Raw genomic sequence first — 26812 nt, 5'->3', positions numbered from 1 at the left:
CCTAGAAAACAGGACGAGATCAAATTTTTACCTACTATTCCAATCTGTTGGAAGTTTTAAAAGATGGAAATCACATGCAACAAAATGGACCTGTTTCTTTTAAAGCTCCCCAAGGCTGGAGAGGATACACTTTCATTAGTGAAGCTGGATGATCCAGCAAACTTGGAATAGATCTGGTCCAGGATTCAAAACATTTGCTGGTAAAAAGCAAATGACTTTGAAGAAATGCATTCCAGGTTTAGTGGATCACCTAGCTTCACTGATGAAAGTCTATCCTCTCCAGCCTTGGAGAGCTTTAATAAATCAGGCCCCAGTGCTTTTTAGACGGTTTTCCTCCATTAAACAGTGATCAGAATTATGATTATTCTTTTGCACACATTGATCTTACTTTTAATCAGTGTTTGCCAACTCATTTAACCACTCAATGTTACTTTGGGGCCCAAAGGGTAATTTGCTTCCAGTTGGTCTTGAATTCCCCTTAGATTCTGATTCCTAACCTTTGAAAGCTTTCCTGAAACCTTTCTTCTTTACAACTAGCAGTGTATGTGGTGCTTGCACTGCATTCCCCCCATGCATCCTTGAGAATACAGCCAAATGGCATAGTAGATGTAATAATAATCAACTTCCCTCAGCTAGGGAACATGTCTACTAAAAACCCATTTTAACAGTACCAATGCCATGTCACTGAAACCTAACACAATTAATTTCTGCAATGGGCCCCTTCCTATTTTCTACCTTTTTGGCAATTTTTTGGGTAACTTACAGGCTCAGCTATAGAAATATGGCCAAAAAATTATATCTCCTTGTTGTATTTATTTTAGCCACCTTATTCAATGTCTGAAAACAATAGCCGTGACCAGTTAGAATCAGGATAACATTAACTGCTGTGTTTTTTAGGGGCCCATCTGTATTAGACTTTGGCAGTGCCTGTCCCTCTCTAGTTTAAATTCACAAGCGAACAAGGGATCTGACAGAGAGAGCTTTTGTTACCAGTACACTGCCTCATGGTTTATATGTGATTCAAATGTTCCAGCAGTAAGAGGATAAACAGACAGGCAGGGGAGAGCAAAAAAAGCATAGGAGATTAACCAAACTGGGAAAGACCTCTTTGTGTTCGAGGGCTGGGTCAACTTCTGTCTGGTCTCACTGGGACAAGGGCCGGCTGTTCACCCCGTCTCACAGAACTTTCCTGTGGGATGTCTGCTCCGAACCCACTGCGTAAAGAACTGCATGCAAGCACTTAATAAAAATGGTATAAATACAAATATTAGTTCTACATATTCATTCAATGTTTTCCCTGGCAAATCTCAGATTGGGTATAAAAATAGGCACTTTGGTTTACTTTTTACCTTCAAAATTATTCAGTGCAGTATACAGTGGAATTGTTCAGGGAATGTTTATTTTTTTATGCAAGATCAGAGGACAATCAGAAAGTGTCTTCAGGGAATTTTAGTGGCTTGACCTCTATTTGTTGCTGGCTCTGAATGATATTTTCCATTTTTTTCTGTTCTTTACAGAATGCAACTAGTGCCTAAAACAGCCATATAAAGCATTGAAGGCTACATTGAGACTCTGGAGGGAATTGTTGGATTATATAATAAAAGTCTTAATCCTGTAAACAAAATGCATGGCACATAGAGAATCAGAAAATAATATTCTACTAATAATTTCTGGGCATTATACTACTTGTCTTGATGAGCTCAGAAATGCCTCACTAATATTTATGGCTTTTGAGAATGTATTACTGCACGGTACAAGCATCTACAGAGGTCAGTATCAGTCTGAGCATAGGTGACATTGTAAGGAAAATCTAAACCCTAAATGTATAACACTTAGCTTGCAAAATCAGTTTTTCTATTTCTATGCTTTTATCTACATGCTGTTTTTCCAGTGTCGGCTGCACATGTTGTAGATCTGATCTTGACAACGGTGGACCATGCCAGCTCAATGAGTGTCAGCATAACTGTTTTAAATCTCCACCCAGACAGGGTCATCTGACAGGGTCACCAATACAGAAATTGCTTGAACCAAGGCCTTAATTGCAGTACCGTAAAGCATTTCTTTAAAGAAAGCAGCTGATTTTGGATTTACATTACCATGTTAAAGCTTATATGAGATTTTAGTGATTGTCTTTAGATATGCTTTATGGATTCTGCATTTTATTTGATAATGTTCCTTTTATCCCTTACAGCATAACCTCAATAGTAAGTTATTTATTTGTTTTAAAGCTCCCATTTCTTTCATTTACATCCCAAAAAATCCTCTACAGCTATCACCCATGGCCCTTTACAAGGATTTCTGACTCTTTATCTGGATCTATTAAATTCTTGCAGGCTAATAGAGAGGGGTCTCTTGGGGAAACTCTGCTGGGGGGCCACAAGTATAAAGACCATATGTTCAGATCTGATTCGTACTAGCCTCTCCTTCTAACATCATCCCAAATTCAATCAATTCCATGCAGAACTTATTGAACGTAATGCGACCAGAAAGTGGGACCAGATGGATATCAAAGCTACAACTAGACATATGGTGTTTTCTGGTGACTCCCAGGGACCCCCAGCTGCTGATAAGAACGGTCATCTCTACATTGGTGGATGACTTCAAGTTTTTTCTTTAAAACTTTAAACGATCACTGTTATTTTTTTCCAAAAAGAGGAAGTAATATCATTGCTTGGCATCAATATTAATATGCATTTGTTGCATATTCTCAATGCAGAGATGTAAATCTCAGTTAACAGTTTATAGCAGTGTATCTCAACCTATTTAAACATGGGGAAACCCCTTAAAAAAACTTACAGGTCCTCAACAAAACCCCTACTACATCCACTGCCCACAGTCCATTAGTGTGCTGTCCTGTGAGAAGAATGTCATCCAAACAGATAGGCAAAAAGATCATTGTCATTGGTGAATTCAGATGGCATAATGCAGGATTTTGGCATGTTTACTTGCCAACGCGCCTACCTCCAGTGCATCATCAAATGAACTGCCATCTTTGTCGGGTTTTCCTCTAGATTTAAACTTTTCAGCCATCTTCAGTAGCTGCGTGAGGATGACGTTGTGGTTTAGTGTGCAGATAAAGAAAAATCGCTAACAAGCAGTCAGAAGAGACTTTGTGGTCTATTCGGTGAAAAAGCTTGTCCGTCTGGATTTTTTTTAAGTGGACTTAAATTTTGCTTTTGCCCTACCATTTCTTCATATCACAAAGGCAATTATAATATAAATATTAAATTATAATATAATATACATTCCTGACAACACTGTAGCTTTGAACAGAACAGAGTGGTATAATAATCTTTTACCTAAATAATTATATTTTACAAGTAGTTCTGTTTACTTTTAATAACCTTATATTTAAGTACAAGTTTGGGTAAATTTCTGAGTCACCTACGTCATTGTTGGTGAAAGAGAAGAAAAGAAACATCTGCGTAGGAGTTATAATACATTACTGTTGAACAGTCAAGAAGATAAGTGATGTTATACATCACAGAGAACAGTAGAAGAACGCTACACAGTCATTAGGGGGGGGACCAGTTGGATTATATTGAAGCACCTGCCCATTCATATCATTAACACTATACAGAGGCCAGCAGCATATGTGGTGGGAGAGAATCCTGTGGGACAATTTAATGTAATTGAGATTAAAATGTTTTCAATGAAATACTTGTGGGCTTCGTGCCTAAAGATGTGGATGAAAGATGCCTGTTTAGAACCTAAAAAACAATCAAGTTCTTTTTTTACATTTACAACTTGTATTTGAAATAGCATCTGTCACTATAGTATACATGGACACCTTATCCAAGACTATTTTATATTGTAGTCCCATTATCTTTCAAAATGTCAAGGCCAGTTAAACAGTGTTTTAGCTTTGTATAAAGGATTGGAACATTCATCAGGTTTGTGTCCCTGTGGCTTCCCTTTTAGCCTGTCACCTTGATTGAACTACAGTACATAGATAATGAACTCAGCTAGTTTCATTTTTTTTTTTTTTTTGCATTGCGTTGACACAGACAGTGATAAAAGCTTGACAGAGTTTCTAACTCTCGCCTTCTCTATCCAAAACCATAAAAATATGTTTTGTATTTTCCACCTGCCCCAAAATTACATTTCCAGCGCTCAACTCCAATCATAAGGATTGCCAGGCAAAGATTAACTTCTGCTCTTAAATAAATGTATTTTTCAGACTAATAGCCTTTGTTGGGATCGAGTTATGTGCAGTTACAATCATACATTGAGTGCTAAGCCCATACAGAGCTCTTGCAGATGTTCTTATTCTGCTGAAATGTACCATCCCCCCTTCCCCATATTACTTTACAGAACAACTGGATAATGATTTGGAGGTGCTGGTGAGGGTAACTGTCTACTCAACATGACATACCATTACATTTTTACTGACATTGGCGAAATATAGAAAACAATCACAATGTGTGCAACTCGGGAAGAAATATTTGGAAGCGAAACAACTGTTCCCGGAGATGAAACCCGACTGATATCTCTCCAATAGTTTATCAGCCAGTCTAGGTTTTGTTTTGTGCATTTGCGTTCACAAGACAACAAAGTGATGATGAGTAATTCCTCTAGAACTTTCATGTGGAGTTCTGATAAAAGGGACAACCTGGCATAATACATAAAATACTATCTATCTATCTATCTATCTATCTATCTATCTATCCATCTATCTATCGCCAGTATCTATCTATCCCCAGAACTAGTCAATAGATGCATGACCAGTGGAAATGATAGATATCTGCTTGATGTCGATCATTCACCTGATTACCACAGTTCCCATCAACCAAGCCGAGAGTTATTCAACGAGCACAGCTGAGAGTTTAGAGTAAATGGTGGAGATCACTCACATTGGTTGTTGGGTAGCTTTCCCGGTTTCATTGATCAAACAAAGAATGGGCATCCTCAAAGTTCAATCAATCTATTTATTACATGTAAAGAATGGCTCAATATTTTTATTAGAATACCTTTAGATTGTAATCTCTTCGGGGCAGGGTCCTCTTCTACTCCTGTGTCACTGTCTGTATCTGTCTGTCATTTCAAACCCCTTATTACTGTTTAGAGCTGCATAATAGGTTGGCACTATATCAATCCTGTTTATTATTAATAATAATAATAATAATAATAATAATAATAATTTTAATTATCTGTATATCCAATCTTGTAAAATGTGTATGGCCACCTTTTTTCCCTTTCGACCAACTGTTTTCATGCGAAAGAATCAGTGGTCTAGCAATTGACTAAGGAGCAACATAAATAGATAAAAGCTGACTTTCCAAGAGCGATTTTGTAGCCAGCTTTAATGCTTTCAAACATAAATCAAAAATAATCAGTCCATATAAAGCTGACATTTCAGATATAACTTGGTGGACTGTCTATCTATCTATCTATCTATCTATCTATCTATCTATCTATCTATCTATCTATCTATCTCATCATAGGAGCACTGAGTCATCTAGTTACACAATGAAATAACAAAACTGCTGATATGGTATCTGCCCCCTGCTGCATTGTTTTTACAGAGTCACTTAGTGATTCTGTAATATTGCAAATCATATGCAATAACACATTATTTTGATCATAGCCTCAGCCCATTGCTGGGGGTGTATTCCTCCATCATTATTGCTGTCCCAGTGCTAGGGCGGCCCCTGGATGAAGAGTGCAATAATGAAACAATTGCTGTGTTGAAAATGCTTTTACTGGTCTCCTCCCTCATCTCCAAGTTTGCCTTTTATTTGTGTTTTTCCAGCCAAGAAAAAAAAAACATATTGGGAATCGGACCTGCATGATCTCACTCCTCTTGTATTTGCACTAAGTCAGATGAATTCAGGACAGTTGGAGATTTAACTTTGTGGCTGCAGAAGTAGTTTACATTATTAGCCCCCTAAACGTATTTTCCATCATTCGGGAATAATCCTGAAAGGTGTTCAAGGCTATTCATCTTGTGTACCATGGTCCTGATCAATCTGTTCTATTGGTAATAAAAAGAACCAGTCACAGCTGGCCTTCTTTTAGAAATAATATTGTTATTTTAAATAATAATATAAAAATGTAGAATTTTATTATTAACCAAAGATTTATATTTGCCCATTATTTAGCAAGAAGTAATGAGGGTATGATAGGCCCTTTCAGCTCTGATTTTTGCTTCTTTGTTGACCGCCTGACCCATGCCGATAATGCATGCAGCCTCCGAGCTCCTGGGCATGCATAAAGGCTTTAAAAATACACAAGCCTGTAGTTAATAAAAATTTAAAATGTTAGCTTGCTCTGTTTTTTAATCCTAAATATCTTGGAGACTATGTTAATGCAGGTCCTACACTAAAATTGAAAGTCTATATAAACTCTCTGGGCCCTCTGCCCCTCCCCAAAACATCTGCTTTTATAATTAGGTTAAAAATGTACCTAAAAAGAAGACGTTGGAGTCATACTCACCCTAGTCTGCTGCCCACGGTGGTTAGGGTGACATCACAGTCCTTCTGGGAAAATTCCTGGTGAGTACAAAGTGTTTGAACTCTCAATAGAAGACGATCTTGCAGTGTCTTCACGCAAAATTTCTCCTGCTCAATATTTGACCTTACGAAAATCGACCCAGAAGGATAGAGAAGCTACAAAAGATGGGGATAAGGCAATTATATCTCCAACTTTTCTGAATTTTTACATTCTAAGAATAGGTGATCTGGGGAGGGGTAGGAGGTCCAGAGAATGATAAATGGAATGTACACCTCAAAGAGGCCTGTGTTCCTAACTTCCTATACCTGCACACTTACTGTGACCATAAAAAGCTTTGCTAATATTTGCTGCCATTGCTATATTGTTAATTTATTTTATATGACACAAATTGCAGCAGGAGAAAGAATTGGAACAAGCATTGGTGGGCAGAAAAACCCAAAGTTAATAGATGGATAGATCTCTAGGTATATAGAAGTCAGTCCACCAAGTTTTATGCAGACAGTTTATTAATGTTTGCAATTGTAAAAGCAGACAGGCAAAAGTTGACTTTCCAAGAACTATTTTCCAGTCTGTATTGCCCTTTTAGTCAAACGCTAGACCCCTGACATCTGCTTCTTAACAAGGAGAAACTTTTAGTTTTTATGGCAAAACTTACATTCTATAAATCATTTTCACAGTTGCGTGCCTGTAAAAAAACTACTATAGAGTACAGCAACGAGAAGCCTTAAATTAATTTTTCCTTAAGTTGCCCCTGATTTATATTATAATACAAATAATATATGAAGAGCTAGTGCTGCTGGAAAGGCTGCAAAGGATTTTTAAGGTGAGATTTATCCATATGGTGAGCCAAGAGTTGTTCTTGTGTTCTTTTGTTGGGCCTGTAGGGAATATACAGAAGCCACATTCCAATGACGTGAACAGAACGCATTGACAGGGCGTTCATGATTAAAGAGAGCCTGCTTGTCATGTGTAAAGAGTTCAGTGTTACAGATGCAGAGAAGGAATGATTATCACTGAAATAATTGTATCAACATGGGAAAGAAATCTGTTTCAATAAAGCTATAAAAGTATGAAAAAAAATGGCACCCACCAGGTACACCAATAGGCTGTTTATACAGGCACTAAAAGTGGGTGAATGTTACTGACACTTTGCAAGAACCTTGTTAACTTTTGGAAAGGAGGGAGTTGTATTGCATTTATTGAATACCTCCTGTAGTGGAACACTTTTTTTAGCTGTGGGCAAATGCCATATCAATGCCCGGTTTACATTTGGCCAATCTTAAAAAAATATTAGTAAAAATGATTGGTTAAACCAACAAGTGCTTTGTTTTTTGTAACTAAATGTCCTTTATTGATGATTGTTTGGGGTTCAGGGATGGATTTTAAGACAAAATTAAGTTGGACTTTATCTAAAACGTTTATGGTTTTGGATAGGATGGAAGAGATAAATTTAAATTTGTATATCTTGGTGTACCTTCCTACCCAGGAGTTCTATCCTGTCCTGGAATTGGTATGGCCTGCCTGACTAGATGCAGATTGATTGGGTAGGTTAGCAGGGCCTCATACAATTTTTGTAAAAGAATCGGCAGGGACAGGATCCCAGTAAAATTCAGGAAGGTCAAATACTTAAGTTGTATATGTAACACTCTCGCTGGCTGAAGAAGTGAAGTGTCAACCTTTCCTCGGTGACTTTCTTTGGTTTTTCAGCAATTTTAACTGTTGATATAGCTGGTTGCCTGGAGTGCAGCTTTAAAAAAAAATAAATAAAAAAATAGGGGTAATCCCCAGAGGTTTGTGGGTTTTTACCAAAGTGTAGTCCTAGAAAATAATTTTGTTACTGTGTGCGATTCTATTGACATTTATGTTATCAGCTTCAACTAAAACCTGAAACTTTTACGAGGGACTGTTACAGGAGTGCAGGAAATGGACCCCATATGTGCTCATTTACCATGTAAACTGCTGGAAGCTACAGTCAAATGATGTGGATCTTGGATTGAGATTAGTAGATTTTTGATGAAATATTAGACTGTGTATGTCTTAAAGCATTCTTTATATCATGACTTCTTAAAACCCTATTACAGCTATAAGTCATTAATGCTTAGATGCCTATGCCTTATACTGAATCAGTATAAATTGGTTTACCTGACAATAAGCCTAAGTATTTGCATAGTTTATTTTTTTCATATTTTTATTTAAGGTCAGATAAGATTTTCATTTGGTACATCAATTATTATTTCCAATTTTTTAATATGAGATCACAAGTGTAAAATAACATTTTTAACTTAGTTTCCCTTTTTTAAATGAAGTTTACATCTTCATAATTTTAAAATAAAATTAAATCTGACAATTATAGTATTAAGGGGATTAACACCGACACCTCCAGGCAATGGAATCTTCATCATGACCTAAAGACTAAATTGCTGTTATTGAATGCTTCTGATTACTATGTTATAGATTACTTAGGGATCACATGATTAAGAGACATTGTAATTGGTTTCTGATCATTATCACAGGTAAATCTACCAGCTACTCAAAACATTGGCTTATGGTTTTCAGTGGGATGAAATCTATTAACATATGCTCAATAGGGGGTTGATGGTGGGCAGAAAGGCCTCACAGGAAAGTAGAGGTTGGTCTATAAAAATGGAATAGTACAATTTTTGACTGAATATTTAGCATTTGGACTTTTATTAGACTTTATGTTCTTGGGGAGGCGCTATCTCTCCTGTCACTCCAGCCCCCTCTGCAATTACAAGGATTATAAATCCAGCCGGAGTATTTCCTATTATCCTACCCTACAGACACAATTGTAAAATTTAGGATTGACCTGTAAATCAATCAGTTGGCAGTTTTATAACCCAATCTTGGTGGCTATTGATGAGAACTTTAAATAATATGCATTTTATTTCTTGCATTTGTTTAACTTAGGTCTGTATTGATCAGCATAATAAAGGATCATCCATTCCACCATGGAAATAACTAAGCTAGAATGTAATTACAAATCAAGCTTGAAGAGAACAACTTACAATTTGATGTTACCCAAAGGAAATCCAGCTGCCATTATCAAGGCCAATATATAACATATATAACAGAGCAGTCTGGTTGTACCCCAAATGTTTGTCCTTATTAACATGCAGGAGCAGTAAAGTAACCTGTTTTTTTCTAATACATTCCTGAAATTTCACTGGAGCGCAAAACTTCTCTGGATTCTTCATAAACTTAAAATAAAAGGTCTGCTATATCGTTTACAGTTTGGTAAAAAAGAAAGTGTTTTCCATGTGTGTTTTCCATCAATTCCTGCATACAAAATGGAAGAGGTATATTATTTATAACTTTCATTTGAGGAATAAAAGGAAATATCTCATAGCCATGACCTTGTGTAGGTCTGCATACAATTATGTGCTATGGAAACTGAGTATATATTAATATATCATGCAATGAAAAGGCTTGTAATGGTAATGTAGTAATACTATAGTAGTATAGACCTGATATCAAATTATTGGAGGCCAACTGATTATATTTATCAATTTTTGGCACATAAGGAAGAAACAGAAAATCCAATGTTCCGGGTTGATACACGCCATGGGTTATAATACATAACATTCACAAAAAATCTGAAGTGAATAGAAACCATTTCTGTTTTTTCTTTAGGAACCATATCACTTATTACTTTGACATCCTCCCTTTAAGAGGTATTATGAAGTGCTGCACTATGCTCTTTGGCTGGCAATTGGATGCTGCAATGTGTAACCCATAAAAGGAGAGGCACCATAGGAACAGATGAGGATAGGGTCGCTACTGTGATTTGTGGTTACAGATATTTCCCCCTACTTACTGTCCAAGAAAAGGGTTTTAAACAGAACATAAAGTTAGGGTGAATTATTATTATGTATTATAGCGCCAGCATATTACACAGCTTTTTACAGAGTCCATAGTCATGTTGCCAACTGTCCATTAGAGCAGTTCACACTCTCATGTCCATACCATAGTCCAAGGCCAAAAATTGGGGGAAGCCAATCAAGATTTGTCCTTTGTCAAAACTCGGCTAGGACACTATCTGTAAATAGTTTGTATATTCTCACTGTGTCTGCATGGCTGTCCTAAAGCCTTATTTAATAAAGAATTCTAAATCTGATTTGCCAATTCCTAAATCCTGTATTCCATAGCACCCAAATAAAATTCACTATGATACACTCAGAGTAGAGATGCATTCTTTTTGGGTTTTTGCACAAAAATTTTAAATAAATAATTGACGCTAACAAGATTGTATTACCATACAAGGTATCCTATATCCCCAGGAGGGGAGAACTTCTTGCTTAGATTATTTATACCAGCGGTCATCAATAAAATTGATAAATACCAGTGGTCCGCAAGAAAATTTTGGTGGTCCGCGGCTTTGGCTGGTGCACCCCCGAGAGGAGTGACACCTTTTGGGTGACACCTGGCTCCCCACGCATTCGCAGTCTGGAGCCGGTAAATTTAGTGGTCCCCCGGTCCAAAAAGGTTGCCCACCACTGATTTATATTAAAGCAAGGTTTTTTTATTCACCCATCACCCCTCAATTTGAGATGCCCAAGCGGGCTGTTCGGATTTCGTGAGCAGTCAAGTTGTAATGATATCTCTTCACTCTGAGACCCCTACATAGGTTTAATTCCAGATTTAGCACCCTTCATCCAATTTTACCCACCCTGGAAATTGAGACTTTGCCCCTGATTCATCAATAAAATCCGTGCTAGCTGGAAGCGCGAAAGTACGCGCGGCCAGCGATCGCGGTTTACCGCGGTCCGGACTCCAAGTGTAAAGCTGCCGGAGATGCGCGGCTCCAGCCGTGAGCTTTTTCAGTTGCTGAATAGCGCGACGGCGTACGATTTCGGATCGCGAATACGAATGCGCGAGCGATCATCCGATTCTGCTTGATGAATCAGGGGCACTGTATTGGTATCATGACTTTATTTGAGCAGCCATAATATTTCAAACAAGTTTATATCTTGGGCTAATATTCAACTTAATAAAAAAGAAGTGAAGAGATTTTGGTCTAATTCCACGTTAACTGTTTTCAAAATAACACCTAATCCTAACACAAGCACAGAACTTCAAAAAGCAACAGATGAAGGTTTTCAATACACACTTTAATTTATTATCCAAGAGCGAAAGTGTCATATTGATGTAAACTCCATCTCCTCAACACCTCTCTGTATATTAGACAACGTGCATACAAGCACGGTTTTGTTCATCGTGGCTGCCTCAGCTGTTCTTTATCCTCACGCTGAAGTTATCTTGTTGTCAGGCCTGATACAAAAATACTGTAAAACACAGAATGACCTTGTTGGGATCGCTATCTGGCCCAGGCTATAAGCCATCGCAGCCAGATGTCTCCCAGCTGTGTATGTTGCGCCTCTTGCCAGGCAGCCAATGGAGACCTATTTTCTGCTTTCAATCTTCAGCTCTTGTAGAACCCATCTACACAAGCCAGGGAGGTCTCACATTGCAAAGAGCAGCTCTCTTCTCCAGGACGCTGATCCTCAAATATTTATTAACAACGTTATTCCTTGAAAAAGACAAGACAAGGCCAAAAACTGGATTAAAGAACAAAAAGCCATGTGTTATTGAGGTCACCTCAAAGGCTCATAAAGTAGATGTAAATCCAATCGCTAAAATCTCATATGCTCCTTCAATATAAATAATGGAATTTTCAAGTCATTTTTAAAATTTTTAATCTGCAGCTTTTTATTAAAAGAAATAGAGTACCTGGTTATCTTTCAATGAAGGCCTTTGTTTAGGATCCTACTTTTGGAGTTTTTTTAGCCCTACCCATGGGCCAATTATGGACCTGTGTTGTTACCCTGTCCCATGGGCTTCTGACCACATTCTATCTCATTCCAATACACATGACACAGACATGGTCCACTGTTGTCAGAGAAATCACATGCACCCATGTAGTTCAAATACTCATATAGCAAACTACTATTTGTAATCCTATTTAATGTACAGTGCTGCGTAATATGTTGGCGCTATATAAATCCTGTTTATTATTATTAATGATAATAATAATAATGTGATAAACTCATACTTTAATAAAACCTGTCAGATATTAGGCTGTCATTGCTGGCCACTTTCTAAAATTGCTAATTTCCTGGCCCTCTGTGATTTCACCAACCAAGGACAAGAATGCAAATCAAGAATGCCAGAAGGAAGTCAATGCTGCCAATCTGTTTACACAGCATCAAGGCTGTCATTAAAAGTGTGTACAAGCATATGACTGTTTGTTGTGGTCATATTTTCTGCAGCTATACATATTTTCATTTTTTATGAACAAAACATAATCACTGAAATGTTGCTTTCTCTTTAAGTCAAATCTCTGTTGCAGCTCTCAATATTCCATAGAGTGTATCTGTGTTGATTATAAAACCGCACCTAAGATCGACAAAGGTCAAGAATTGTAATCCAAGCCCAGCAGATGTTCGCAAGCTTTTTTTAGGAGTTTGTTGTTTTATTATAAGAGAGGATATCCTAGATTTACCTAACAATGGAAGAAAAACATAGACTGCAAGGAGTATTTGTCAAAGAGACCCTGTCATCAGCTACTTATTTATTAAAACCTGAAGGATTGCGGCTCAACGTGTTACTAATGTAGTGACAATAGGATGATGGGAAATTGATGTAACATTTATTTTGACATAGATACTTATGCGCAGCATTGCTCTTCTTTAAATCTTTAGCTGTTGCCAGCTAAATTCTCGTAAGACTGAACAAACAATGTCTTACTGGATCGAATATACAAAAGCAAATTATGTATTATGGCCATGGAATTCTGGTTTCATCAAGCAGCTGTTTTGGCAGGTAGTTGCGTCCAGGTGCACTTCTGGGAATACAGGATAACTTATTGGTTGTTATTGACTGTTGCAATGGCAACGTGGACCCCACAGTCTCTATTAAATGGACTGTAATTTTTACTTTTTCATTCACACTTTATAAAGGATTTTATTTGCATTAAGGATTGTGAAATGCATAGTCTTTATGTCGTGGGACCTTTATTTGACCATAGTCTTTCCACCAAGTCTATTATTGTTATGTCCAATATATAGTCCATAAACTGCATACAAGTCTGGGACTACTTCTGTATGGCTCAACTGATTTTGGGATCTCATCCAGCCCTTGACTCTGCTGACCCTCTAATGTACAGGAAAGCTGTACAATGAAGCTGAAACTGAGTGTGTAGGGTCAAGTGTTCATGTGCAACCCAATACAGTTTTGACCTTGAAACACAAACTGAAACAGGGCTACCATGATGTCTCGTACTCCATCCATGTTGTTTTACAATCTATTGTAATATATAGACATAACTGGGTTGTGTCTGCTTTTCATTCTTCATACAAGATCAAATCAGAGTACAATGTAATAATGACTCATGTTCAAAAGGCTGCTGGTAAATAGAGAGACCACCATGGACAAGTTGTAGAGAAAATTAAGCACACATCTTCCAGGTGTGATCACATACAAGGTCATGTACAAAGCAGATCTACTGTCACGATCCATCAATTTTCCAGTCTGTATTATAAACCATTCCATTCAAAACATCTGCATCAAAAAGGTTGGAATTCTGACTTAATCTTTCTCTATAATTTTGACTAATCTATAATTTGTTCACATGACTCGATTTGTTTACTTTCAATTCGTTTTTAATTTATTGCTAATTTGAAGCTGGTTTTGGTTGCAGTTACTAACTCTATGGTCAGACTGCAGATAAGGATTAGGTCTGAGTGTCAGAAACTGTCACTGTCATTGTCACTTTCACTTGTCACCTTCTTGTCACTGTTACAAGCCATTGTTATCCCACAAAGCAGCAATATACACTGGTCTATGAAGACAATCCAACAATTTACTAAACCATGACCACATATTTTTGGGACTGACTGACAGATGAAAAATGTTACTGAGTGTCTTTAATTGTTATCATTTTCTTCTTGTTTCTAGTGAGTGGAAATCAGCGCTGTGCTTTGAACTGTCGTCCCATTGGTTACCGATTCTACGTCCGTCACACAGAAAAAGTCCAAGATGGCACACCATGTGAGCTGGGTTCCTCAGACATCTGTGTTGATGGCCAGTGTCTGGTAAGCCTCCTCCACATAATTTCCCTTTATTTTTCATTAACATGTGTCAAACTCATCTCCTGTCTTGGTATGAACAATTTCTGACTAATGTTTGACTGTCTAACAAACATTAAAAGGTTGCAACTGTTGATTTTATCGGACAACATCAAGCCTTTGCATATATGTGTCATTATGGCTCTCTCTTGACCATTGTTTGCCTAACCTCAACACAAAACAAACTTGCTTTTTCAATGTGGCATGGAAAATTTTGGAAAGAACAAGCCAATTAGAATGGCAGCCAATTAGAATATAGGGTCCTCTGGACTATCATAACAGGAACGTATTTGTATAGGATAAGACTAGAAATAAGAGACAGGAAAGCAGGGGTTTTCTTTGTGGCAAATCATAATCAAATACGGTATATTGTTTTCAGTGAACAATATTTTTGATTATGATTTGCCACAAAGAAAACCCCTGCTTTTCTGTCTCCTATTCCTAGTTTTATGCTTAATATTTCAGGGGGCGGCCTATGTACAACTATTTGTATAACCTGAACCCAATAAGGAGAAACACTCCTCTCTTTTGCTTTTTTATATCTATATAGGAGCTGCTTTAAATACCAGAGCTGCTGTGACAGATCCATTTGTATTCTTAGATGCATGGTTTAAATTAGGTTGGTTCTCGAAAAAGGCATTATGAACATCTCACCAAAATCAGATTCACCACCATTGTTTTGTGATAATACGTGTTCTGGTAAAGCAGTCCACCTATTGAATGGGCTGCTTAATCCAAGAATGGGCTGCTTTGGGCTGCTAAGACCAAAAAGGTACAGGCGTTACTTTTTGTAACTAACAAATGCACCACAATGCATGTTAGTTTGCTACTGTGCAAGGTGATGAAAACGCATGAACATTGGGATGCCATTAGGAATGGATGGTACAACAATGCACCAATGCACAACCTGGTCTAGTACCTGTGCATTAATACAACTTGCAATATAGTTACAGTTCTTTTAAGCTCAGAACTGAACTTCACACCTATGGGAAGGGAGATGTTTTACAACCATGATTAACCAGTTCACTTTTCACACCTCTATATCCCTTATGGACCAGACCATTATTCTCAATTCTATCAATATTTGTAGCAGGCACAATATTGTGTCTTCTTTTATCTATACCATGGTCTAGGCAAAATGGGCAGATTAGATTTAAGCTGCGTACACACTTCCAATTTTTGTCGTTGGAAAGGATCTTTCACGATCCTTTCCAACGACAAGGGAGTGCACGATGCATGAACGGTGCTGTACATACAGCACCGCTCTGCTCTATGGAGAGGGGAGGGGGAGAGCGACGGAGCGGCACCCTGCTGCGCGCTCTCCCCTTCCCTTTCATTAGGATCGGCTGTCGTCCATCGTCCGTGGATCCGGCAGGTCGGTCGTCCGGACGATGGACGACACCGACTGTACACACGGCAGATTTTCGCCCGATAATTGGCCGATGCCGATTATCGGGTGATAAAAATCTGACGTGTGTACGTAGCTTAAGAACAGCTAAAACCTTGATCATGACATGCTATATTAGCTGAAGACATGTTAAAGTTATTACCAATGCAATGCAATGTGCAAAAACATTTGAATTTATTACACCAGAAAACAGTAATTTGGTCTTCACTGCATTTTGTTGAATAAGCCAGAGAACATTTAATGGAGTTTATTGTTTCCTTTTATGTGCAGCTTTCCTAATCTGCACAGTACAGAAAGCTGGAAAGACAGAAGAAACCATTGGCAGTAGTTTTCTTAGCTTCTTCTCTTCACAGGTGGATGCCATTAGTTTAGATATTTGCACATAGGTAAGATGGAATGACTAAGCTTACTCACTGTCTGTTGGTTTCTTTGTTGTGGTCATCTCTAAAAGCTAAATAAATTGAGCTGAAAATACTTCATAAATACAGATACTTGTGTTTTATGCTAAATGAAAACACATGTGTGGCTATCTATTAGTACAGTGCAGAGAGTAATAGTTCATTGTGAGGCTCAGTGTTTTCACCACAGAGGTCCTGCATGGGAGGAGGATATAAATAAAACGGTTCCTGCCATGCTACCCATTATTCACACCCCATTCTCCTTAGAGGCCCAACCCCATTCTACCTAAAGCTCAATTGAGTTTAAATCAGCTAAATACATTTGGGTACATCAAATCAAGGGATACAAAGTCTTGCTTAGTTAGTTTTCATTCAATATCCACAGCCTGAGTTAGAAAGCCTTTCCCCTGCTGAATGACCTTTGCACTCTGTGTGTAAGCAATGATCAGTCTGTAGCGGTCCAGCACATCCCCTGCTGAGCCAGGGCCACAGCTTCCCAATCAAATGGGAGAAGCTTTTCTGATTACAGAGCTTTAGGTTTTTTTCATTAGGGGGCATGTATCAGACATCTGAATAGAGGGTATGCTTCTATGTGGGAAGCAAGGTTCCTTTTCAGCACTATGCTGGCAGGAGATATTCAATTATGGAACCCAACTGTAAGACTTTGCACAACTTCACCATAAAAAGTTTACCAATTCAAAAATCTCCCCTCACCTCCTTGGTCAGAAACAGTGCCCAGTCTTTGGTGCCGAACTTGCAGCTCTTTAGCACAGGATCTCCAAGTCACTAACAACTTGTATGTCTCTGATCCTTACCTGTAGTATGTCTGCAGACCCTGACCGTCTCCTGTAGTATGTCTGTAGTACATGACCATCTCCCGTAGTATGTCTGCAGTCCCTGACCATTTCCCTACTGTCTTGGACCATCTCTTTTATTATGCCAGTAGACTTTGACTAATACCAATGTATGTCTGCAGAAATGGCAAGCTGACCACCACTGGTGTAAGTGATCCATGAAGTTAAGGCCAAAAGGTACATTTAACGTGACAATCAATAAGCTAGGAATTTCAGGTCAGCAATTGCCAACAGTGACAGCCTCACACAGGTTTTCTTTAAATTACCATTTGGATCCAGTATAAGTACTGTACCTTAACAGAGATGTAGAGAACCATTAATCAGGCTTTGTATAGAAGTTGGCTTTCAGAGATATGACCTACCTCCAGCTTCCACTGTGAGAGATGCTTTTATTTTGCTGGATAGTGGCCTGCAATCCTGAGACCAGGCCCTTCCTGTATTATCTGTCCCTTTTCCCAGCATATCGTCACATCACATATGCATGGACCAGCACTGTCCATTAACAAAGCCTATTGTGTGCTAGTCCTAAATGTCGCTACTTTCCCTCTTTCATCCAGATCACATGTCCAGCAAAATTCTCCAGCAGATTTTCATTCCTGGAGATTTTGTAACCTCAATCACTCAGAAGTGGACTGCAGTTCACCTTAATCCCGCTCAGGACACAGTGTGCCGATCAGATTAACACTCTCAGATCTAGTGATATCATGAAATACAGGCCTGAGTAAACCACAGCCTTCCCAACGTTAACAAGGCTGTTTGTTGTTAAGATCTGGATAATCTTTAATTTAATCTGGCTCCATGTACAAAATGGTGCCCTTTTACTGTACGCTATTATGTATCACTGACAGACGTGAAACATATTCTGCATCTGATACATGGAAATGTACTTTTTATTACTAAAACTGAGTTTTGTTAGATTTTTATCACAACGTAAACCAGATCTCCAGGTGCAGGGCAAACTAAATATATCTGTATGTTATACTAAATACCTATTAAATGTGTATTTTTATAGGAACACTGGACTGATAATGGGTAGTCTCTCAAAACAGTCTTTTTTTGTATTCTTCATTATAAGGATTTTATATCCAAAAAACATTTCTTTAAGGTTCTGGTCCAAATTGATCTGATTACAATTTCTGCAGCTGCACTTTCCTTTTGTGAATCCCCTCTTCAACCCCAATCAAAATGTGTTCTATTGGATTTAGATCTGATGACTTGCCTACCATCTGTTCACTTCAGCAAAATTTGAGATTCAGAAGACCAGATACATGTTTCCAACGTTCTACTGTTCAATGTCAATGATCCTTTTCCCACTGAACCAATTACTTTCTGTTTTTGGTTGATAAAAGAGAAACCCAACATGGGGTCTAATTAATTAAAATGGTCCAAGGTTGGAGAACATAGACTATCATGGGGAAACATGGGTGATTCTGCAAACCTGTAATAGATTTAGTCCAAGATACACAACATTTGCCAATTAATATCAAATGATTTTTAAAAATCCATTCCCTGTGATACTCTATCTTCTCCCGTCTTGTGGAACTTTAATAAACCAGGTCCATAATCTTTTGCAGTGGTGATCCATCTACCATAAGGTTAGACATGTTCATTCTGAGACTGTTTTCTACTTCCCACGAGTCTAGAGAGTGGTAATAATTGTACTTTGGTTTTATTATTATAGCTTTTTAGTGAAATATCAGTAATACCTAAAACTAATTAAAGAGTGAGTGGGTGAGCGATTTGTAAAGGAAAAATGTGGCTGAAAATGTGCTACTTCCTGTTTCCTCTCCATCCATTTCATACTGTTTAGGATCTGCCTTAGCCACACCTTCTATCTGAATCCTTAAAGGACCCCTCGGGGTACAAGGAATGGTAGTTTTTCCTCTGGCACACTATTTCTATTGCCCTTTTCTGATATTCTTGTCAATAGTTACATTAATTATATGACTCTGGTCTCCAGTCCATCTTGGGTAAAATGCTGTGGAAATCAAAGCTTAAAATGACAGCTGTGTTTAATTAGATGTAATGGAAAGTATTTTATTAATATTTATGGAATAATACACATGTTAAAACCTGTGGAGTATGAGACAGACTTTTTTTTTAGATGAGGTGTATACAGTAGTTGTGTCATGATTACTCTACCTGCTGTACATCTAAAAAATAACTCTGTGCAGCTTTTCTCATATGGGACAATAAATAGCTCTATTATAAATAGGATGATATATATATATATATATATATATATATATTATATATATATATATATATATATATATATATTATATATATATATATATATATATATATATCCCTATTTAATGTACAGCGCTGCGTAATATGTTGGCGCTATATAAATCCTGTTTAATAATAATAATAATAATAATAATATATATATATATGTGTGTGTGTGTGTGTGTGTGTGTGTGTGTGAAAAATGAAAACAATGTGCTTTTGGTTTTGAATCTGAAACCTGAGAAAGTTTTATAAAATTTGGATGTTGAATAGAAAGTTACCCCTCAAATAGCAAGGCAGAAAGGCTGTAGTGAAGGAACTCACATGGGCATAAAAAGTAATCCCTGTGCTGCACCATTTTTTGATTTGTTAGATAGGAAAGTATTTGTGTGTGTAAACACAAGATTTACACCCATGTGTAAAGTTAGCAACAGTGCAGCCATTAGCTTCCGAAAAATATCTGCCTGTTAGTAAATGTCATGCTGTCATCGCCCCTCAAACTGCCTGGCAAGGGGTTGACTGCAGCGCCTTGTGTGCATTACTGCCTTCCAAGTTCATAGGATAACCTCCCAGAATCCCCAGCTCTGCCATCAATAAAAGTTATGCTGGACACAGCTGTGGTCAATTATGACTTGACATGTGGCATGCAGCTTGCAGCTCCTGTTTTATTGGTGGATCATCTGTTCCTCAAACAGTTACATTACAGGTTTGAGGAAGCAGGCTGCAACTTTTTCCATCTCTATGACCTTATTAGCCCTTTGGGAATATTTTATGGCCTGCTTAAGTTTCCTTAATCAGTTAGCCGAGGGCATCCATTAAAGCAAGATGTAATGAGGTCTGGGTTACATTTGAAAGACTGATACTGTATCACTCCATCACTCTTTGTAAAGAGAATGTGTCACCTACTGTATGCACACTGACACCTGAACCTCTTTAAAGCCTTCATGGCTGGAATATTTTTGGTTAGAAGACATTTTTGTAAATTACTCTCCATGTGCCTTGCAAGTAAGACGTTAGGAAAGAGACAGCCAATATCCTGAGCTGGTATTCTCTTGTTTACTACCTAAAGTGCAACTGTAGCCCAGGAAGTGGCAACGGCTCTTGGCATATGTTTTGCCTTTCTCCAGCACTTTCCTGTTCCCATTTCTGTCTCTGCTATTTCCTCTGTGGCTTCTTCTGCATCCAATGCTTTCTACGTTTGGCTATGGGAAAGCAAATGATGATGTAACTCTGACATATGCATTAGACTTAAGGCATTATTATTATTATTATTTTTATTAATAAACAGGATTTATATAGCGCCAACATATTACGCAGCGCTATACAATAAATAGGGATTGCAAATGACAGACTAATACAGACAGTGATACAGGAGGAGAGGACCCTGCCCCAAAGAGCTTACAATCTAGTAGGTGAGGGAATTTCACACACAATAGGATGGGAAATATGTAGTTGTGGGAAGTAGTGGTGGTTTCAATTGACAGAAGAAGACGGGTAGGCAAGTTTGAAAAAATGGGTTTTGAGCGCTCTTTTAAATGAGCAGAAAGTAGGAGCAAGCTGAATAGGACGAGGAAGACCATTGAGTGAGGAAGTCAGTAGTAGATCATTGGAGGAGCGGAGAGAGCGGCAGGGGGAGTATTTTTTAACCATGTCAGAAATGTAAGTGGGACAATAATTGTGTAGGGATTTAAAGGCATCATGGCACCTGGTACTACAGGTGGCGTGTAAAAGGGGCAGATAATTTTCCCTTAAATCAGGATGGAACTGAAAACAGGGGGTTGAGGTTGAGTCCTCTGGGGAGCATAGAGTGATGAGACAAAGGATGGCAAGGACTGGACTGCTTTTTGTACTCTTGTTTTGGGGAGGAAACCATGTATGTAATGCCCACCTTGGGCTTTCCTTATTTATGCCTATAGTGACCATTTTGGGCTTCCCAAATTTGAATAATTTTGTAGTGACCACTTTGGGCTTCCCCCTATTTGAGGAAGCTTGTCACACACCCAATGGAATTTCAAGGTGCAAATAATAGGAGGGGATAGAAAGTTAAGAGAGGTAGAGCTTTTCCACATGGTGCACAAGAGGAATTCCTCAATGTTTGTTTTGCTGAGAATTTTACAACATGCTTTCTCATTTAAGGAGTGTGCCGGACAGTGTGTCCAAATGAAGAAACAAATACTTGTTTGTTAAATGCATTTTTTCCAGATGAGCAAGCAGTCCACAGAAATATTAAGTTATCCTGATGAGTCTACATGGAAGGAGTCAACAGTGGCACTTGGAAGTGAGGAGTTCAAGAGGCAATAATCGGGGTGGCCATGTGTCCCTCAGGGATGCCCTTGTATTCATTTTTTATATTAGTTTAGGGGATTAGTTAGCCTGATGAATCTTAAAGGCCCCTGTGGGCCTGTCCTCTCTGGCTTTTAGCTGTTACTGGAGCAGACTGGATTGCCTATATCTGGAAACCAAGTGTTGAAAAAACTGTTTTACCATATATAAAACAGTTTTACTATATACAAAAAGAAAGATTTCCAAGCAAAGCAACCTTTTATACCTATACAAAAAAATTTAGTGGTTAGGTCTATTTTAAAGTACAGGTACACCCAATCACTAAAATTTTAATTAATAATGCAAATCCTGTCTTGAAGTTCCTTTATTCAGTCACCTCCTGTTAAAAAGTGGTAACTCTCTGTTTCTGTCTCCTAACTGTGCTCCTGAATCATTACCTTTTAATATGGGCTTTTACGTACACAAACCTGTTTTTCTGTTGTTCTGATGTTGATTTATATAACAACTTTATGTAAGTCTTTAAGTAGTGGTATATTACCAATATTTAAATAGACACAGCCCAGGTTTACCTATCACCTTGTATTTCCTAATAAACTGTGGAGACAGTGATTACTTCCACAACCTCTCTATTAATAATGAGCTCCCCTAAACAAACTCAGTCAGCAATAGAATTTCTATGGTCTCTGGTATACTTTCCCTGGTATTCTTCATTCTCTGCACACAGTGAAGTGAGTAATATTTGGCATCTTCCTAAAGTCCCCATTGTTTCCATATCGGAAGTTGCTGCATCATTAAACCTGTGTCTACAGCTCCTTACAAAGTAAATTGGGGCCTCTTCTATTCTTGTGAATGATGCAGTCTTCCCCGAGCTGTCACATGCAACTAATATAGATCCAGCCAGACTAGAGAGCAGAGTGGGACTCCACAAATTAAAGTGGGTGGCAATTCAGAAGTCAAATTATGCTGCCGAGAGCTCTCACTTAGAAAAGGAAACTGAGGACCACCCAGCAAGACCTCATCCACTATTAATCAGCTGAGATCTGTTGCTGGTCACAGTCATGCTGCTAATTTAGGATCTGAGATTGTTGTTGACTTTTTACACTTCCTTTGGTGACACCACAGTGACCTTTTTCATACAATACATTACAAAATAACCATGATTAGTTTGTACTTTCAAAATTTGCATTTAAGATGGATATTTCAGGTTTGGGTGCACGCTAGGGTATTGAATTACTTCCAGGCGTTGCAAATAGTTGTATTCAATTTTCCTTATAGTTTACATAATATAGATTGCAGCTAGGCATGTGAGATTGGGGTGGAAGCTCCTAAACAAAGATTTTTTTACTGACCCATCCTCCATTCCTTGCACAAGTAAAATTGCCATCTGTTTATCAGCCTAAAGACAAGCCCATGAATAGTTGTGTTATGTCTTTTATCCTACTGCCCCTTTGCATCTATGGCCAGCTTAAAACCCCAGAACTGATTTCAAGTTTGCAGTAAATGCCAAAGTGTTCCTGGTCTGCATACCTGCTCTGATTATTTTGGGAGGCTCCCACATGCCCAAGTGGAGCTTTGAAACAATAGTTATTATTATCGAGAATGTAAAAGAAAGAAGAAGTTGGGACACACAAAGATGAATGTGAACACCCGATCTCCTATATGGGAATGAAGAGAAATGGGAATTACAGCAGATTTTGCTATGGGAACATTCAGAGGAAATATAGGAAACCAGGGGCTAACTACACCCACCAGGCCTCACCTGGTTTTTACATATTGTTTTTTGAATGGACCAACTCTTTAACGTTTTCATCATTTGACTAAATATTTAGCATCTGTAGCTCGATTCGGACTATCACATCACTATCACAACAGTCACATCTGTTGTATCATCTTCTTGCAGTCTTAAACTGCGTACACATGTCCAATTTTTATCGTTGGAAATGAACGACGAACGAACGGCGAACGACCGATTGGCCAAAAATTGTTTGTAAAAAAAGTAACCAACGACGCAGACGAATGAGGATAGTCGTTGGAAATGAACGACCGGACCGGCGGATCGGATTGGACGACGATCGTTGACCATCAATATCTTTGAACGATCGTGACGTTATCTGTATGTACAGGATCGGTGCTATACGATCGTTCGCAGATATCGTGCAGGATCGTTCGACATTCGTTTACAAACGATAATAATTGGAAGTGTGTACGTAGCTTTAGAATGTTATGTTTTGTCTTTGCTAATACTGTTGCGGTCAGATTGTTGACGGCGTTCAAACACACTGTTAACATATTGTGGTGAGAATCCTGGCTCTGTGCCACCCCTTCACTGCAGCTTGCTTCAGTAAAACAAGGCCCTTGTGCTTATCCTCTATAAAACCTTTACGGAACTTCAAGGGGCCATTAGAAAATGAGGGGGAGTCCTAGATTAGGCTGTAGGTGGGGGTCCTCTAAATCCAAATATTGCTCTCATTAGTACCCCTTAGACTTTATGTGGATTTGCAGGCCTCAGTTTACAGGAGAATGGAGGAAAAAAGAAGAGGGTGCCAGTGATTGCATAAATTCCTTTATGTGCTACGTTCGAAGGCTGCTCCTCGTAACTGTACAGCTGTAACCACAACAGCAGCCTCGCCGACTCTCAGGAGAGAGTAATGGCTCGAATTGCATGCTTATGCATACATCTTGAAGCTTATATAAAGTGTCCCACCAGGGTGGCAAGACTCAACCACATACACCATGCTCAGCGCTACGGGGTAGGGAGGTGGAGTGTGCATGTGCTGTGTGATCCAGGCTGTCAAAACAACAAGAGGTCTAACACTTTACTGAGAGTCAGAGAACTTCAACACACCTTTTCTAAAAGCGTGTTACTGAAAGAGCAGTAGGCAAATAATTTGCTAAGATTTAAGTACAATCCAGGCTTACTAATATACTTTAAGAAAACCAGTCAAAATTGGCTTTTTTTAGAGCATAATCACTCCAAAAGCCATTGTCATAATTAAACCAATGGCCCAAGTTGTTGGTTTATTTATGTCGAGTAGGTCCATTTTTTTTTATTGTTAGGGTATTAGAAAATGCTGCCTGCTAGCTGTTGTGGCAAAAGTATTTCACATTGATCAGTTCCCCTAGTTGTGTCTTGAGACTGGACTCTTCAACACCCCCTTCTCCAATAGAGGTTCTCCAGGGATCCATGTGCAGAGCCATGCAGACTTCTCTTCCGTGCATCACTAGGAAAAGAAACATCTTAGAATCTGGTAAACAAGCTATCAGGAGGGTTTGCAAGCACAGTAGTAAACAAGTATTAAACAAGAGGGGTGGGGAAGGTGTCTGGCGGTGGGCATTAAAGCAAACCTGTGCCTTGCCCATGCAGGACAAAGCATAAGGTTTGCATTGTCCTCCACCCCAGCAGCATATGTCTCCCCTGTACTGCCTTGTCATTCCATTTAACTAGTAGTAGCAAGGAAAATACCTAGGAATAAGGATATTTCCCTGACATGACGGTGCAGGTGCTTGCTAACCCAGAGATTTTACATGGGGAAGGGAAACAGTTCTTAACCCTTTTATACTCTATAAATAGAGGGATTCAGAGCTTAAACATGGTCCTCAATCCCATTACCTTTATGAATGAGCAAAAGAAATTATAAACTGCTGAGAAAGGGGAACCTAGATGAATGTGGTATTTTGCCCTGTATAGGCCAGACACAGGTTTGCTTTATGTAGTTGTAAACTTATCTTTCTGGGACAGCTATGTATGTTGGTATTCAATAGAATTCTCTCCCTGTCAGAGCAAAGGTGAGTGCACCCAAAAGTATAATTTTATGTACTTGCCCCTGGTTTCTGGTCCCAGGCAATATAACAGTTCGTCTTGCCATTATTCTGACTCTTATTCCTGTCCACATGGGGGTTTTCCCACCCACCTTTGTGTCTTTCCACAACTCCTCTTACATTTTCTATTACATTATTAAAGCTTTTATCAGGGAAATGGTAATCTTTAATAATCTGTATAGCAGGAGCGAAAACCCAAACTCATTACCAGAATCCCTAATAGATATAACAGAATAAGAAACTGACAGGCAGATTGATTCAGCAGTCTCTTCCACAACTTTATTTCAGGATTTCTAAGATTTTAAATATACATAAATTCAGGGCATCAATATTTTGATAAAAGTCAGGGGCAGCGTGTGACCTTCTGGTAACCCTGCTGCACAAATTCCATCAGAAAATTCTGAAAAGGTGGTCACCAAATGAGATCTATTACCATTTACAGATTGCTTTTTAAGTGTAACAAATGGAAAAAGGGTTACTAGATGGATTTACTGCCTCTAGCTGATTGCAGGCAAAACACCAACCCCTGGGCCATAGACGTGTTACAGCACAGTGATTAATTCTTCTGTTAGCAGTTCAAGCTGGGAAGAGGTTGTAGGTAACACGGTCGCAGACAGATCCGTAGGAGACAGAGTCCTACTCCAAACATACAGGGATTGTCTCCGGCAGCTATTGAGACCACATGCTAGAGAGTGAAGCCTCCAGCCGTGTGATGTGGAGCCAGAACCACTGGTCCAGTTCCAGACAAAGTACTTGACTGTACAAAGAGACAATGGGATGCTTCACTCAGGCCAAATCCTATGAGGTTTCTAACTCACTCTGAGCCCAAGTCTCCAGAGACCTGACAAAATGGAAGCGGTCAGGCTCTGAGCTAAGCCCTTACAGATGGCTTTATTATTAAAACCAGTATGTTTCTGGAAATTATAAAGTACATTTTTGTGCAGCATGTTAATTAATAATATTTATAGTGGCAGACCTTTTTGCCCATGTGGTTAAAGTTGACTGAATCCCAACAGAACATTGTCAGTATGTCATGTGACCTGTAAGATTAGCTGCTACCTTCGTGTAGTAGGAAAAATATTAAAGAAAGTAGAACAATGATTTTGACATAAAGGGAAATATAAATCTATTTTTTCACTCTTAAAAGAGCATGGAAAAGCCTATATCAAGGCAATTGTTTAGCCAAACACTCACTTTGTCCTCCAACTTTTCTTTAACCCA

The 26812-nt window shown here is 38.5% G+C and overlaps 1 protein-coding gene across 2 annotated transcripts in view; it reads left to right on the top strand.

Annotated features, from left to right (window-relative positions):
- The window catches only part of ADAMTSL4 (ADAMTS like 4), a 133061-nt gene that overhangs the window by 82916 nt on the left and 23333 nt on the right, over positions 1-26812 (top strand). For both annotated transcript variants that reach the window (XM_072428890.1, XM_072428889.1), the window contains exon 7: positions 14428-14564. In XM_072428890.1, the coding sequence (XP_072284991.1) occupies positions 14428-14564 (137 nt within the window). The remainder of the gene's footprint in view (positions 1-14427; positions 14565-26812) is intronic.

The sequence above is a fragment of the Pyxicephalus adspersus genome, chromosome 12, assembly GCF_032062135.1.
Source record: "Pyxicephalus adspersus chromosome 12, UCB_Pads_2.0, whole genome shotgun sequence".
NCBI lineage: Eukaryota > Metazoa > Chordata > Amphibia > Anura > Pyxicephalidae > Pyxicephalus > Pyxicephalus adspersus.
This window is presented reverse-complemented; position numbering and strand designations above follow the sequence as displayed.